At 42.2% G+C, this 15,965-nt stretch overlaps 1 protein-coding gene across 4 annotated transcripts in view; it reads left to right on the top strand.

The window, feature by feature from the left end:
* GRIK1 (glutamate ionotropic receptor kainate type subunit 1) overlaps positions 1-15,965 on the top strand; it is a 652,481-nt gene that overhangs the window by 596,639 nt on the left and 39,877 nt on the right. For 2 of the 4 annotated variants that reach the window (XM_073617102.1, XM_073617100.1), the window contains 2 exons: positions 956-1,206; positions 4,076-4,237. In XM_073617102.1, the coding sequence (XP_073473203.1) occupies positions 956-1,206; positions 4,076-4,225 (401 nt within the window). In that variant the 3' untranslated portion in view covers positions 4,226-4,237. The remainder of the gene's footprint in view (positions 1-955; positions 1,207-4,075; positions 4,238-15,965) is intronic. The other 2 variants (XM_073617099.1, XM_073617101.1) reach the window with 1 other exon arrangement.

The following is a 15,965-nucleotide window of genomic DNA, read 5'->3' as shown; positions in this document are numbered from 1 at the left end:
GCCACGATGATGTCACTCCCGCACATGCGCACGGGAATCACTGCTTACAGCACAGACCTCTGAAGGAATGGCATGGTATGATGTCCCTGAAGAGTGCATGCGCAGGTGGCATCACCAGCTGCTGCTTTTTGGAATATCTCCTAAACGGTTCACGTTTAGGAGATAATAATTTTACCTACGGGTAAGCTTTATTTTAAGCTTACCTGTAGGTAAAAATCGCAGACACAAGTTTACGCCCACTTTAAAATGATACTAAAGGATACATTTTTTTATACTTAGACACTCTGTGCAACAATATTACACAAAGGGTCCCTAACCTCCTTTTCTGACTCCTGCTGATGCTGTCTGCTCCTCCCTCCTCCAGGTGTCTCCTTAGCAAGCCAGGTGCTAAGGAGGCACCCATGCATACACGCTCCCGAGGGTTGTGTGCATCCATAGACATGCACAGGGCAGTTAAGCCACACCCCCAGCTCCCTCCTCACAGGAGTTTGACTGACAGCAGCAGGAGCTTATGGCTTTGCTGTCCTCAGTTTTTCCTGTCTGTGAGACAAAGTGAAGGGAGCAATGCTGGGGCTGGGACAGTGCTGGGGCGGTGACAGGAGCCAGGTAAGTGTTTAGGTATGGGGTTATGTAGGATAGGTAATGGGGCATTTTTAACCTTAATGCAGAGGATGCATTAAAGTGGTTCTAAAGCCTCCATGTTTTTTTTTACCGTAACCCCCCCCCACATATTCTTACCTGAGCCCAATCCGATCCAGCAATCAATCATCCATTTTGCTGACCCAAATTTATTAAGTTGGTCTAAAAAAAATCCAGCTTTGTGTGCTACTCCAGCTTTGTGTGCTGCCCCAACTTCATTAACTAAGCAAACATTAAATGATGGTACTGCAGTTTTCTGTTATAATGAATACTATGAATATTACACACTCCTTTTTTTCCATCGATCTTCTCACAGGCTCACCATACAGAGATAAAATTACCATTGCCATCTTACAGCTCCAGGAAGAGGGGAAATTACACATGATGAAGGAGAAATGGTGGAGAGGGAATGGTTGTCCAGAAGAGGACAGTAAAGAAGCCAGCGCTTTAGGAGTGGAGAACATTGGAGGGATTTTCATTGTACTGGCTGCAGGACTCGTCTTATCAGTCTTTGTAGCAATAGGAGAGTTCATCTACAAATCCCGGAAGAACAGTGATATAGAACAGGTGAGTGTTCGATGCCTCTGTGAATTACAGGTGCGGATGGGGCTGCTCCTACAATAAGACAAGGTAAGACTTCAGCGATGGTTGGTGTCCTAAGTGCTTGGAAAGACAGGTGCTCACATTACCTCCTGACTGTGAAATGGCATTTTTTCTCCTGTAGAGAAAGGAAAATTGTACAGCTGGAAAGGGGACATATACAGGAATATTACCTAGGACACAGGGCTTGTGACGGGTTTACACATATTAAAGTACACCAATCATGAGACAATTATGTCTCGTTGCTGACCTCTTCTTCTAAGAATGTTATTTGAACAATATACCGGTGTAGAGATAAGGGTTTCTTTATTCTTCTTTCTGCTTTTCACTTGTTGTGTACTTGTTCATGGTTCATCCCTCAAAAGCACTGAAGCCAGGCACAGCCAGGCAACTATGGTTTTCTAAAACTTTACAGTAATGGCAGCTACCATGTTTCTCCCGAGGATGCTGACAGGCCCACCAAATTGTGTGTAACAATAGGTGCCTTTTTTCAACATGGCTAATTATGTACAGTAACTTACTGGAGGAGAATTATTGGTACCAAATGTTTCATCATATGAAGTTTTGTCATCAATTGTTTACATTTTCTTTGCCTATTCCTATCTGGCACTGATGTATATTCAGTACCCAAAAAAATTTTGGCATACATTTTTCACCCCCAATAAAATAATACCAATTAAGTAATTTACCCAAAGTGTAAAAAAACACATTTGCATGGTGTTGCCATCAGGAAATATCATTACTAGTAGACCCCGAAATATAGAATGCTGAAGTTATTTGCAAATCTTGACCCCAACCCCTCCCACCTTCCCGGTCTCCTTTTTTGGCTCTACAATTTGATGGGCAGTCCCATTCACCAACAAAAGGGCCAAGCTTGAATTTTAAAGGAAAAATCAAGATTGGCATTAAGACCCCTTTCACACCGAGGGTGTTTTGCAGGCGCTATAGCGTTAAAAATAGCGCCTGCAATCCACCCTCAAACAGCTGCAGCATTGTCTCCAGTGTGAAAGCCAGAGGGCTTTCACACCGGAGCGCTGCACTGGCAGGACATCAGGAAAAGTCCTGCCAGCAGTTCCTTTGGAGCAGTGAAGGAGCGGTGTGTTTACCGCTCCTCCACCGCTGCTCCCCATTGAAATCAATGGGGCAGCGCTGGGATACTGCCGGCAAAACGCCGCTATTGCGGCGCATTGCGGGCGGTTTAAACCCTTTCTCGGCCGCTAGTGGGGGGTAAAAGCGCCGCTAATCCGATGGTAAAACGCCGCTAAAAATAGCGGCGTTTTACTGCCGACGCTATGGGCGGCCCGGTGTGAAAGGGCTCTAAATGTCATATTTTGCAAAAAGATTCAACTGGCTTTGTTTCACAATCTCCTGAAAATATGGATCTCCTGATCAATATGACATGAGGTTTTCTATATACTTTACCTCTGCATATGCATTTGTTTCTCCATATGCTCACACTGAATTGCCCAAGTTTGTCAAAGACTTATGCCCTGTACACACGAGCGGACTTTTCAACCGGACTGGTCCGATGGACCGAATCCGGCGGACAATCCGACCGTGTGTGGGCTTCATCGAACCTTCAGCGGACTGTTTCTGACGAAAATCTGACGGACTTTAGATTTGGAACATGTTTCAAATCTTTATGTCGGAACTCCGCCGGACCCAGTTCCTATCGAAAAATCCGCTCGTCTGTATGCTAGTCCGACGAATGAAAACCAACGCTAGGGCAACTATTGGCTACTGGCTATGAACTTCCTTATTTTAGTCTGGTCGTACGTCATCACGTACGAATCCGTCGGACTTTGGTGTAATCGTGTGTACAGGGCATTACTTTACTCCAAGTCTAATGCCCTGTACACACGGGCAGACTTTTCGGCAACAAAGGACAGACTTTCCAACGGACTTTCAACGGACTTTTGACGGACTTCCGACAGACTTTCAAATGAACGGACTTGCCTGCTCACGATCACACCAAAGTCCGACGGATTCATGATGACGTACACCGGACTAAAATAAGGAAGTTCATAGCCAGTAGCCAATAGTTGCCCTAGCGTCAGTTTTCGTCCGTCGGACTAGCATATAGACGAGCGGATTTTTCAATAGGAACAGGTTCCGACGTAAAGATTTGAAACATGTTCCAAATCTAAAGTCTGTCAGATTTTCGACAGAAACAGTCCACTGAAGGTTCAATGAAGCCCACACACGGTCGGATTGTCCGCCGGATTCAGTCCATCGGACCAGTCCGGTCAAAAAGTCCGCTGGTGTGTACAGGGCATTAGCCTCCAACCCCTAAGCCTAACCTTGAACATTGTTTTAAATATTTAGTGTAGTCTTTAACAAACCCAATTTAACCCTAAATTTCCAGTTTGGCCACCAAAGTACATTAGAACAAATATTATGTTAGGACCAGTGCTAATAATATTCTTAAGACAAAATCAAGAAGCGTGCAGAGACAGTAAAGATGGATGCTTTTGGTGTGAGCTCTTTTGGGTCTCCTTTACAGATTCTCCATTTCCCTTCCTTGGTTCAGCCTCAAAATTTAGTCAAGGGTAGTCAGAATATGCCAGAACAAGCAGTGTTTGGCAAATTCCTTCATGCTCAGCCCTAAAGTTCTGGTTACTAAATTCAGCATCAGCATACTTTGCTGCACATTTTTACTTTTTATTTGCATGTATTATTTTTTTTTTTATTGCTTTCCCATTGTTTCAGTTGAATTTTCCTTACTGTTATTTTCATTGTGCTGACATTGACTGTTATTTTCATTGTTCTTATGTTGTCATTGCCATATTATTATTAATTTATGCATGTTTCTTTTCATCCTTTTTTGCATGCCAAGGCCTTTTGTTTCTTTTACGGTCTGCAATGTAAACCGACCCACCCGTCCAACTCCACTTCGGGGACCACCCTGTCTACGGAATTAGACTGTGGCAAATTACTCCGGGAGGAGCGAGGAATAAGAACACAACCCTCTATTCACACCGTATAATATACGTAAAAGGTGTGTCCATGTCACAGAACAGCATGCAGGGATAGTGTTCAATCTTAGGTTCTGTTTCCTAGAAAATGACAGAGGAAAAAAAAATCACAGCTGGCCAGATTTGAAGGAAGCTAGGAATGTAACACTTTGGTGCTCCAGACTGATTTAGGTTGTATGTATGGCTTGGGTTGCTTCACATGAGCTAAAAAGTACAAGGCATCCACTGGGGGGACAGGGGAGGACTCACAAATGTCAGGTTATCCAGAAAGATGAAGGTTCTCCCTTATCTAGGATCACTTGTAAAAAAATTAGACCCTGATAAAGATGCATGAAACCAAAAATAATCTCAAGATCTCAGTTGTATGCCCCACATACTGTATATGTCCTATCTTACTCTTATAGCTGCAAGTATCCTGCATGCACACAGCTCAACACCCCTTTGCTCAATAATCTACAGGAATGATACTCACCCATCTGATAGATAACTAGAGAAAAAAAAGCTGTTGAGGGTCTGCATACTCAGTTACCTCTCCTTTACCCAGCCTGGTGATAGGAGAATCAAGGAGCAGCAGCTCATTGATGACATCACCCATGTGCTCTCTTCTCATCTAAGCACATTCACAACATCAGACAGACAACACTGTGTAAAGCAGTGGAGCTGCTCAGGGAACTACAAGAAGCTGATATAAATACAGGTTTCGTTGTAGTTATACTGTCTGTATTCAAAAATACATTCCATATTCGTTAACCAATACATACCTGGATGCAGCAAAATATTTGCTTAGATTGCTGCTGCGTCTGGTTAGAGGCTCATTCCTTTCAAAACTGATATGTCAGGTTTATATGGTTTCTGGCAAGTTGAATGATATGATGACTTCTTTTATCTCACTGGCTCTCCAGTGCCAAGGGTTATTATTCAAGTGATTGTTAAGGCTCATTTTTTTTTTTAATTTAAAATAACAAACATATCATACTTACCTGCACTGTGCAGCTAGTTTTGCACAGAGTGGCCCCGATCCTCGACTTCTGGGGTCCCTTGGCGGCTCTCGCGGATCCTCCCCACATCTGATAACCCCCTAGGAGAAGCGCACTCCTGGGGTTTTCCTTGCGGGCTCGCTCCCGAGTCGGGCATTTGGCGTCCATAGACACGAATGCCAAAATCAGCCCCGCCCCCAGCGCCTGCGTTATTGGATTTGATTGACAGCAATGGAAGCCAATGGCTGTGCTGCTATCAATCTATCCAATCAAGAGTCGAGAACCCTGTGCAGAGATGGACAGCACATCTCTGCCAAGGGAAATACGGGGCTCGGGTAAGTAAAACGGGGGGCTGGGGGCTGGTGACTGACAGAAGTTTTTTCAGGTGAAAAAACACGAGGGTTTACATACAACCCCTCTAAGCTATGTTAAGGTGTCATGCCTTAATTAAGTATTCATAATCCAGTCTAAAGATATAATTGTGGAATCCAGCTGCAAAAGAGTTAATTGTTAATTATTGCTTTGGGGATGGAGACCAAGACTACTGAAGGGAAATATTGCCAGTTAGGACTCTAAGAAACCCACAGGGCAACTCAACCCACCCCAAACCAACATTTTAGGGCTATGCTAGGATAACTGTATACCCTGATATTGGTAATGAAATCGTTAGCACTAGTGTAAAAGTGAGGGCACTGCTAGTGTAATTTCAGTAGTGAACAGCAAGGTACACAGTAATAGAAAATGGGCAGAAAAAATAGGCCACAACAGGTCAGGTGCAGGCTGAATGAGGTTAAAACTAAAAGATGGTGGTAGATATTTCTGACCATTTCTGATAATGCAAACTGGTTGCCTTTCATGTTGACCTACTTAGCTTCCATGTGTTCTAAATCGCATACATGGAACAATTATAAAAATTAGGAAAGTCAGAGAAAAGTCTTTATATGAATGCCAACATAATAACTAAAGCAACAGTAATGTACTCATAATAAAATGACCAGTTGTTAATAAACAAGATGCAGTCCCTTTAAACAATAGTGTCAGGACCTGGGTCTGAACCTGCAACCTCTGCTGTCTCTGGTGGTATCTCTTCTTGCTGAACCACCTGGGATGCTGGACAGCAGCCTGGACAATTCCTTGAACAACCTTGCCTTGAGCTTGTTTTTCTTGTACCTTGAACCCTTTGCTCCTCCCATGAACTTCCTATTTTAGCCATGCCTTTGCACTTCCTATTCCTGCCAGATTATTGTGCTCTCCCCAGCCAATATCTCACTCTTGTCACTCCTGCTGCCGTTCGTATTTTCGCTACCACTCATTACCAACCTTTCGACCTGTTCCTCAACTTCTTCTACTTGATCCCAACATGCAACCATTCATTACCACCCTTTGGCTTGTTATTGACTATGCTTCTGCTTGATCCCTTCCTGCTTTATCTGATACTGGACCCCAGCTTTCTCACCTTCTGGTGGGGTGATCCTGAGGACTGTGAGCTGGTACTGACACACAGCAAAACTCATCTCCGCCATCAGGAGCTCTGGTGAATGGCACCTAATACTTTGCGTCTCAGGTGAGCCCGTGTCATTCACTAGGGTGACCTGCTTCTGTACTTACCCAGCTGGTCAGTGGGAGCCCTGCTACTGCTATAGCTACTGGTCTTCGAGCCTGACTGTGACAAATGGTGACTGCTCTAACAGCCTATCCACAACCATATTACACCATCTTCAGTGCACCTGAATAGGCTCCCTTTTTTAGCAATCAGTAAGTTAGTAGCTCTCCTTCAAAGGCCCCCTAAGCACCATGCTGGAGTATATCAATGGGGTTGATTTACTAAAACTGGAGTACACAACATCTGGTGCAGCTGTGCATGGTAGCCAATCAGCTTCTAACTTCAGCTTGTTCAGTTAAGTTTTGACAATAAAAACTGCAAGCTGATTGGTTTTTATGCAGAGCTGCACTCTCCAGTTTTAGCAAATCAACCCCAATGTCTTTTTTAGGCTAAAAGAAGTAGGCCATTTGGAAGTATAGAAAAAGAAGAGTACAATTAACCGGTTCCTGACCGACCGCTGCAGTTATACTGCGGCAGAATGCCTCCCCTAGTGTTTTTTAGCGTTTATTAGCGTTTTTTAGCGTTTTTCCGCATTAGCATTTTTTAGCGTTTTTTTTTTGAAGAAAAAAAAATATATATATATTTTTTTCAATAGATCAAAAATGTTAAACGCTGGTGAGTGACGTTTTTGAGCGTTTATCAACGTTTATCAGCGTTAGAGCATTTTTACAGCTGAAAAACGTCTCTCAGAACCCACTAGTTTTGGGGTTTTTTTACTGCTCAAAAACGCCACGGCCCAAAACTGCTGATAATAGCCTATGTGTGCATGAACACATAGGATAACATGATGGGCCCTCCCTTCTAGATTGTAAGCTCTAACGAGCAGGGCCCTCTGATCCCTCCTGTATTGTAAGTGTACTGTCTGCCCCATGTTGTAAAGCGCTGCGCAAACTGTTGGCGCCATATAAATCCTGTATAATAATAATAATAATAATAATGGAGAGTTAAATGACTGTAGAAAAAAACGTCTACTGCCAAAAACAGCTGCTGCCAAAAACGTCCAGTGTGCATAAGGCCTAAGCACTGATCTCGCTCCTCCCCTAGTCACTCCCATCCTTCCCACAGTTAGAACACACCCAGGGAACACAGTTAACCCCTTGATTGCCCCCTAGTGTTAACCCCTTCCCTGCTAGTGACATTTATACATTAATCAGTGCATTTTTATAGCACTGATCACTATATAATTTTCAATGGTCCCAAAAATGTGTCAAAAGTGTAAAAATTTGTCCGCTGCAATATCGCAGTCCCAATAAAAATCGCAGATCACCGCCATTGCTAGTAAAAAAAAAAAAAATAATAATAAAAATGCCATAAATCTATCCCTTATTTTGTAGATGCTATAACTTTTACGTAAACCAATCAATATACACTTATTGCGATTTGTTTTACCAAAACTATGTAGAAGAATACATATCGGCCTAAGCTGAGGAAATTTTTTTTTTTTTTTTAAATTGGGATATTTATTATAGCAAAAAGTAAAAGGTATTGGAGGAGATTTACTAAAACTGGAGCACTCACAATCTGGTGCAGCTGTACATGGTAGCCAATCAGCTTCTAACCTCAGTTTGTTCAATGAAGCTTTGGCAATATAACCTGGAAGCTAATTGGTTTCTCTGCAGAAGTGAGCCTAATTTTGCACTCTCCAGTAAATAAACCCCATTGTGTTTTTTTCAAAATTGTCATTGTTCTTTTGTTTATATTGCAAAAACTAAAAACCGCAGAGATGAACAAATACCACCAAAAGAAAGCTCTATTTGTGGGGAAAAAAAAGGATGTCAATTTTGTTTGGGTACAGCGTCGCACGACGGCGCAGTTGTCAGTTAAAGCCACGCAGTGCCGAAAAATGGCCTGGTCATTGAGCAGCCAAATCTTCCGGGGCTGAAATGGTTAAAAAGGAAATAGGAGTAGGCTAACCTTTTAACCATGATTTGTTCTTACAAATTCTTCCCTTCTCCCAAGAAACAGGAAAGAAGCTTAATTCTTCTAGAAGGTCTTCACTCAGAATAGATTTCCTCCACTTATTAAGCACTCTGAGGCTTGCCTGGTCTAAGTGACTACTGAAAGGGCAGGGGTCATCCATTCTCATATCAGTGCTCTTCTCAGAATAAACAGCCTTAATGTAGATCAATTTTAAAAAACAAATGGAAAGGTTGTGTTGACCTGTGAAAGGTCACATGTAATTGTTGGATTTGGTATAATGGACTATTCAATCCTAAGAGCTAGGGGCCTGTATCAAGAATACAATGCATCCATCATAAATCTGTGCTTATAACCTTAGTGGATATAGAAAAAACGAAACTACAGAGTAAATCACTAAATGGTTTTTCACACAAGACCATGAGATCATTTCCATTCCATTCTAGATGGCACATTTAGCCAGGGCTATGCTATACAGAAGCTACCCATAATCCTACCCCATAATACCGCTTGTCTTGACAGTACTCAGAAAAAGACGTGCAGAACGAAAAAAAATCATTTCATTTGGATTCATTATTTAAATTGTATTATTTTTTAAATTTTTTGTGATAAATTTTTAATAATTTTGTAATTAAATTTGTTTAATTTTTTCGGAATTCATTTGGTTTTTGTTTTATTCGTTTTTGAATTTCGGACAAATTTTGTTTTGTTATTTCAGATTTGTTTAAATTCATTGCTATTGTAATTCGGAAATTTGGATACATCTGAATTCACGAATAACAAAAAATTTGTACGAATTTTGATTCGGAACTAAACAAACCGCACATGTCTACTCAGAAAATGAAGGATACATTCATAGGTTGCATACCTGAAGCCTCATGCCCTGAGTACACTGGTACAGTCTTGCTTCATGCTGGCCAGGAATGTGATGTACCAACCTCAGTTCAAGGGTTGTGAAACTGAATGCATGTAGCTCTACTGCAGCCATTGTGACTATCCTTGGAACTACATGAGACCATATCTCAATGAATTCTGTGTCAGACTGAATTGTATACATGGGACCAGCACTATATAGCCATGCTGTAGTACAGAAGATTGCACAGAGTTCGGTATCCCTGAGTCATATAACCTGACTAGCCCACATTGAAGGCCCACTTATAGTATTGCGCTGCATTAGTGCAATCACGTTAAGATGCCTTGCATTAAGGCAGCCCATTTAGTTGAATGGGCTACCTAATGCACCCAAATCTAACATCTCTGGCAGTGCACTGCAGGGTGCATTACATATGATAGTGCATACGGCACACTTGAAACACTAAAGATGGCCATAGATGGAATAAATATTGACTGAGATTCCATCCATGTACTGTATGGGCAAGCGGATTGTACCCAAGTTGATCCATCAATTGACTTGGGTACAACCAGCATGTTGGATTTTTAGCATTTGCTTATTGCCAACAGCTATAACCGCTAGCAGTAATCACTGTGTTCTCCCAGCAGGGTCGGCTCCCCCCACACACCACCCCTCAAAGGGAGAACACAATAGCTCCATGGGAGGGATTCCCCTTGATGGGGGAATCAAGTGATTTTCTTTCCTGCAACTAGCGGTTGCAGGAAATAAAACCTCATAATTTATGGCCTGCTTTAGGCAATGCAACATTTTTTTGATCCATTCTTGTGCGTGCAAAGCACTTTAACGCCACAACGCTCATTGTGTGTACATTATATAACAAACAAGAAAACACAGGTTTGGTATAAATGTTTTTCATACATATTAGCTTTGATAATATATCCCAAGAGGATGCATTCAAAGGAGCCTCATATAAGGTGATAAGTATAGCTTGCATAAGGCTTCTGACAGTTTACTATAGACTGTTAGAGATCACTGATATGTTACTATACAGTCTCTGAGACAGTTGATATGAGGACACCACATATCACTTTGCCTTGGCACAGAAGATTGTTTCCCTTTAAGGCTCTAAAATGGATGTAACACTGAGGGTCAATAAAGGGAAATAATCTTCCATGCCAAGGCTGTGATATGTGATGTCCTCGTCGTTACTCTGTATCACATAATCTGTAATGTCACAGCAGGCAATTTTTTTTGCCTATGGGGGTTTAGCCCTGGGCAGCCACAGAAAAAATAGGCAGTGTCGGTAGAGGGCTGCAGTTAATGCTGTGACAAAATTGCGTTAACAATGGGACTACTACCTGTATACATGGTAATATTTGCAACAGTCCTAATATCCAAAAAATACTCTTAAATTGCAAGCAGAAATCTAAAAGACAAATATGAAGCTCAGCGCAATCATTTGTAAAAAATTATCCTTTTGCTGATTACTGAGCAACTAGCAGTTGTTGTACAATATAACGTAAGACTGCAGTGGTCAGGAGTATGAACTACACAGCATAGTGTGTAAGGGTCAGTGGTGTGCAACTCACAGAGCACAGGGGTTAGGAGTACATAAGGCACAGAGAACAGGGGTCAGGACAGACAGCAGGAGTGCAAATTGCACAGAGTACAGGGGTCAGGAGTGCATACCACACAGAGTGTGGGGTTAGGAGTGGCTAATAAACAGAGTTCATGGGTCAGGAGCGCAGAACCAGTACAGAATCCACCCCCCAGTACAGATCTTCCCCCCAATAAAGCTCCCCTCAGTACCATTCTTAGTACAGCTACCCCCCAGTACAGCTCCCCCCTTAGTTTAGCTTCCCCCAGTACAGATCTTCCCACTAGTACAGCTTATCCCCAGTACAGATTTACCCATCTTAGAACTGCTCCCCCCCAGTACAGATCCCCAACTCTTTAATGCAGCTCCCCCCCCCCCAGTACAGCCCCTCCCCACCCTTCCTTAGTCCTCCCCATCCCCCATTTGTACAGCTCTCCCCAGTACAGATCTCCCCCCTCCATGAAACATACTCACCAGTTAAACCAGGCAGTCTTTTTCGTGGCTGTGTCATGCCACCACAGATGAGGAGAAGATAAAAAGAGCTTATCTCACTCTGAATTGCAGCTTCCTTACTGACAGGACCTGACAGGCAGCAGGAGCAGCAGCCACAACACTTTGGGTGAGCAACGGTCAGCACTGTCTGCTGCACCACTGATGTTTTGGGGGTTTGGACTCCCTTATCCCGCCCCTTATCTATGTTGTACAACCCTACCAACAGGAGACTCTGGGAACTGATTTTACTGGTCCAAGAAACTTAATTAAGTGGACCGGTTGGTTGACCATAAAAATGTACTTGGAAACTGGCTGTCAGGGTAAACTGACACTCCTACATGACAGGTTTAATTTGTAAAGTGAACCTATGGGAACTGAATAACATAAAGTCAAAGCTGTAGCTGGTTTCAGGTCGTACATTTTTTCATCGCTGTGTAGAGCCCTCAGAAATCACCTAGTGTATGCACATTCTAACTTCCTCGGAGTTGGCCATAGGCATGACCTTTACCCACACATCAGCAGTGACTAAGCCTGCTGATAGATTGCTGGGGCTCACCGCATTGCATTGTGGGATGGAGGTATGCATATTCTCTTCAAGGAGGAAGGAAAGACAGTTTGGAGAGGTGCTCAAGCAGTCTTAGAGTCTTATCCCCTGTACACACGGTCGGACATTGATTAGACATTCCGACAACAAAATCCATGAATTTTTTCCGACAGATGTTGGCTCAAACTTGTCTTGCATACACACCATCGCACAAAGTTGTCGGAAAATCCGATCGTTCTGAACGCGGTGACGTAAAACACGTACGTCAGGAGTATAAACAGGGCATAATTTATTCTGAGCATGCGTGGCACTTTGTGCGTCGGATTTGTGTACACACGATCAGAATTTCCAACAATGGATTTTGATGTCGGAAAATTTTATAGCAAGCTCTCAAACTTTGTGTGTCGGAAATTCCTATGGAAAATGTGTGATGGAGCCTACACACGGTCGGAATTTCTGACAACAAGGTCCTATCACACATTTTCCATCGGAAAATCCTATCGTGTGTACAGGGCATAAGAGGAGCAAATTGTAAAGAAAAGTGTTTATGCTGACACCATGTATGAGCCTATTGGACATGTTCTGTTTAGGTTAGGGATACGTTGAAACCAGGTGAGGACTAGGTTGAGTAGCAGAGGGGCATGTGCACCCACTGGCCAATACAAACAGCTGGTACAAGTTGTATAGGAAGTCTTCCAGCATCAACTTCCTTTCCAGTTTGGAGATGGTATGCAAATGAAGGCAGAGATCAGCAAAGGAACTCAATGCTGGAAGAATGCAAAACTAGAAAATGTGTTATGCTCGTTTGATAATAGCAGTTAAATGATGAGGATTATTTGTGAGAATGGTGTGGTATTTTGGACAGCAGAGGGACAGCAATGGGATTCTTGGATCAAATCCCAACCAGGACACTACCTGCATGGAGTGTACATATTTTCCCTGTGCTTGCGTGGGTTTCCTCAAGCCAGTACTCCCCTAATCCAAAGGCAAATCTAGTAGGTTATTTGGCTATTGGCATAATTGGCTCTAGTATGTGTGTGCGTGTCTAAATGTCCCAACTGCAGCCTCCTAAGCAGCCTTGTGTTGCTAAACCACTGCTCTGGTTCACATTTCAGGCATAACACCGCAGATAAAGTAAGGCTTTATGTACAGATAGCCTATGATGACAGCAGGTGGTCAAAACATTCCTATCCTGAACCTCCTTCTCGTCCAACATCAGTGCCTGACCTCATAAATGCGCTTCTGGAAGAATGGTCAAACATTCCCATAGACACACTCCTAAACCTTGTGGACAGCCTTCCCAGAAGAGTTTATGTTGTTATAGCTGCAAAGGGTGGGCCAACTCAGTATTGAACACTACAAACTCATGCCCCGTACACACGGTCGGATTTTCCGATGGAAAATATGTGATAGGACCTTGTTGTCGGAAATTCCGACCGTGTGTAGGCTCCATCACACATTTTCCATCGGATTTTCCGACACACAAAGTTTGAGAGCAGGATATAAAATTTTCCGACAACAAAATCCGTTGTCGGAAATTCCGATCGTGTGTACACAAATCCGACACACAAAGTGCCACGCATGCTCAGAATAAATAAAGAGATGAAAGCTATTGGCCACTGCCCCGTTTATAGTCCTGACGTACGTGTTTTACGTCACCGCGTTTAAAACGCTCAGATTTTCCGACAACTTTGTGTGACTGTGTGTATGCAAGACAAGTTTGAGCCAACATCCGTCAGAAAAAATCCATGGAATTTGTTGTCGGAATGTCCGAACAAAGTCCGACCGTGTATACGGGGCATTCGACTGGGATGCCATTAAAGTTCATGTGCGTGTAAAGGCAGGTGTCGCAATACTTTTTGACAATATAGTGTAGTTTGAAGAGTTTGGTGTGAAGGAACTTGAATAGCCCGCATAAGAGCTCTGACCTCCATCCAACTGAGATAAATCAGGATGCCGATTTTGAGCCTTGTCTTCCTATCCAACAGAATGGTGGAGGCTGTTATAGATACAAGAAAAGAGGAGGGGACACTCCATATTAATGTCCATGGCTTTGGAATGGGATGTAGAATGACCTCATGTATGTATGATGGTCAGGTGTCTACAAACCTTTGGCCATATAATTTAGATGAAATATGCTGAGGCTGAGAATACAGAGGGACTGATATTTATGAAGTGTCATCTGACATTTCATATATTTTCAGGTGGTAAAAGTGCAGGGAAATGTTAATATTAGATGCATGACTTTCATATATCTGCCCCGTTATGCTAAGAAAACCATCCCCTGTATGAAATGAGCTTCACACATCCCGATTACTCAGTTTAATATATCAAACATGCTATGTGATTGCAATTTTTACTGGCAGGGAAGACTGTGCACCCTTCACTGATCTTTCCCCTCACTTTCAGCTCCATTCCAGTAACCTTTCACTTTTTATTTCTCCCTTTCCCGTCTCTTTAATAAGTATTGTTACTTTCCAATCTCACCTCGTGTCGTACTGGCTGACCTAAGCTACATTTACAGTGGAATTAAAGGATGAAATGTTCCTTACCCATAAGCCTCTGGATAGAAAAGAGGGCCTACAGCTGCACTGAACCAAAAGCTCTTCTTTCTGCAGTAATCTCAAAGAACTTTCAGAGCATTTAAAAACAGACTTTCTTTTCGGGGTGGTAGAAAAACTGAGATCCATGTTCCAATAAAACACACCAGGATCCACGTAGGACAAAGTCATTTATTGACAAAATGTGATTAAATCATCATTACCATAAATCATACCAAAAAACTGCCTATGCAGGCAAGGGGCGTCTGTAGCCACTTGTTGACCAGGCCTTTTTCTGGAACTTTTTGTTTACAACTCTAAATTTGTATTTTTTTGCTAGAAAATTATTTAGATCCCCCAAACATTATATATATATATATTTTTTAGCAGAGACCCTAGAGGCTAAAATGGCAATTGTTCCAATATTTTATATCACACTGTATTTGTGCAGCGGCCTTTCAAACGCAACTTTTTTGGAAAAAATACACTTAAATACACTTAAAATAAAAAAACAGTAAAGTTAGCCCAATTTGTTTGTATAATGTGAAAGATGATGTTACACCAAATAAATAGATGCCTAACATGTCATGCTTTAAAATTGCATATTCTTGTGGAATGGCAAGAAACTACAGTACCTAAAAATCTCCATAGGCGATGCTCTAAAAATGTTTACATGTTACCTGTTTAGACTCTAGAGTAAAGCCTCGTACACATGATCAGATTTTCCGACGGGAAATGTGTGATGACAGGCTGTTGGCGGAAAATCCGACCGTTTGTACGCTCCATTGAACAATTGTTGTATTTTTCGCGACAAATGTTGGATGGCAGGCTTTAAAATTTTCTGCGGACAAATGTCTGTTGTCGGATTTTCCAATCGTGTGCACACAAGTCCATCGGACAAAAGTCCAAAGTACAAACACGCATGCTGGGAAGTAAGGACGAGCCAGAATCAGTCGGTCTTGTAAACTAGCGCTCGTAATGGAGAATTAACATTCGTGACGCGGCAAATTATGAACTCTCAAAATGCAGCGCACAATTCTCTTCTTCTTTAATGGGATAATAATGAAGCTGCTTTGCTGGTGATACTGATGGAATTATTGCAAACACATTTTCAAAGGCTTTTTTTTCTAGTGATATCAAGAATATTATTATTATGCTTGTTTTTTTTTTTTTTCTTTTTGGTGCAAGTTACCACAACACCATTATCTCGTAGTTTTTAAGATCAAAG

Source organism: Aquarana catesbeiana, linkage group LG02 (assembly GCF_042186555.1).
Source record: "Aquarana catesbeiana isolate 2022-GZ linkage group LG02, ASM4218655v1, whole genome shotgun sequence".
In the NCBI taxonomy this organism is placed as follows: domain Eukaryota; kingdom Metazoa; phylum Chordata; class Amphibia; order Anura; family Ranidae; genus Aquarana; species Aquarana catesbeiana.
This window is presented reverse-complemented; position numbering and strand designations above follow the sequence as displayed.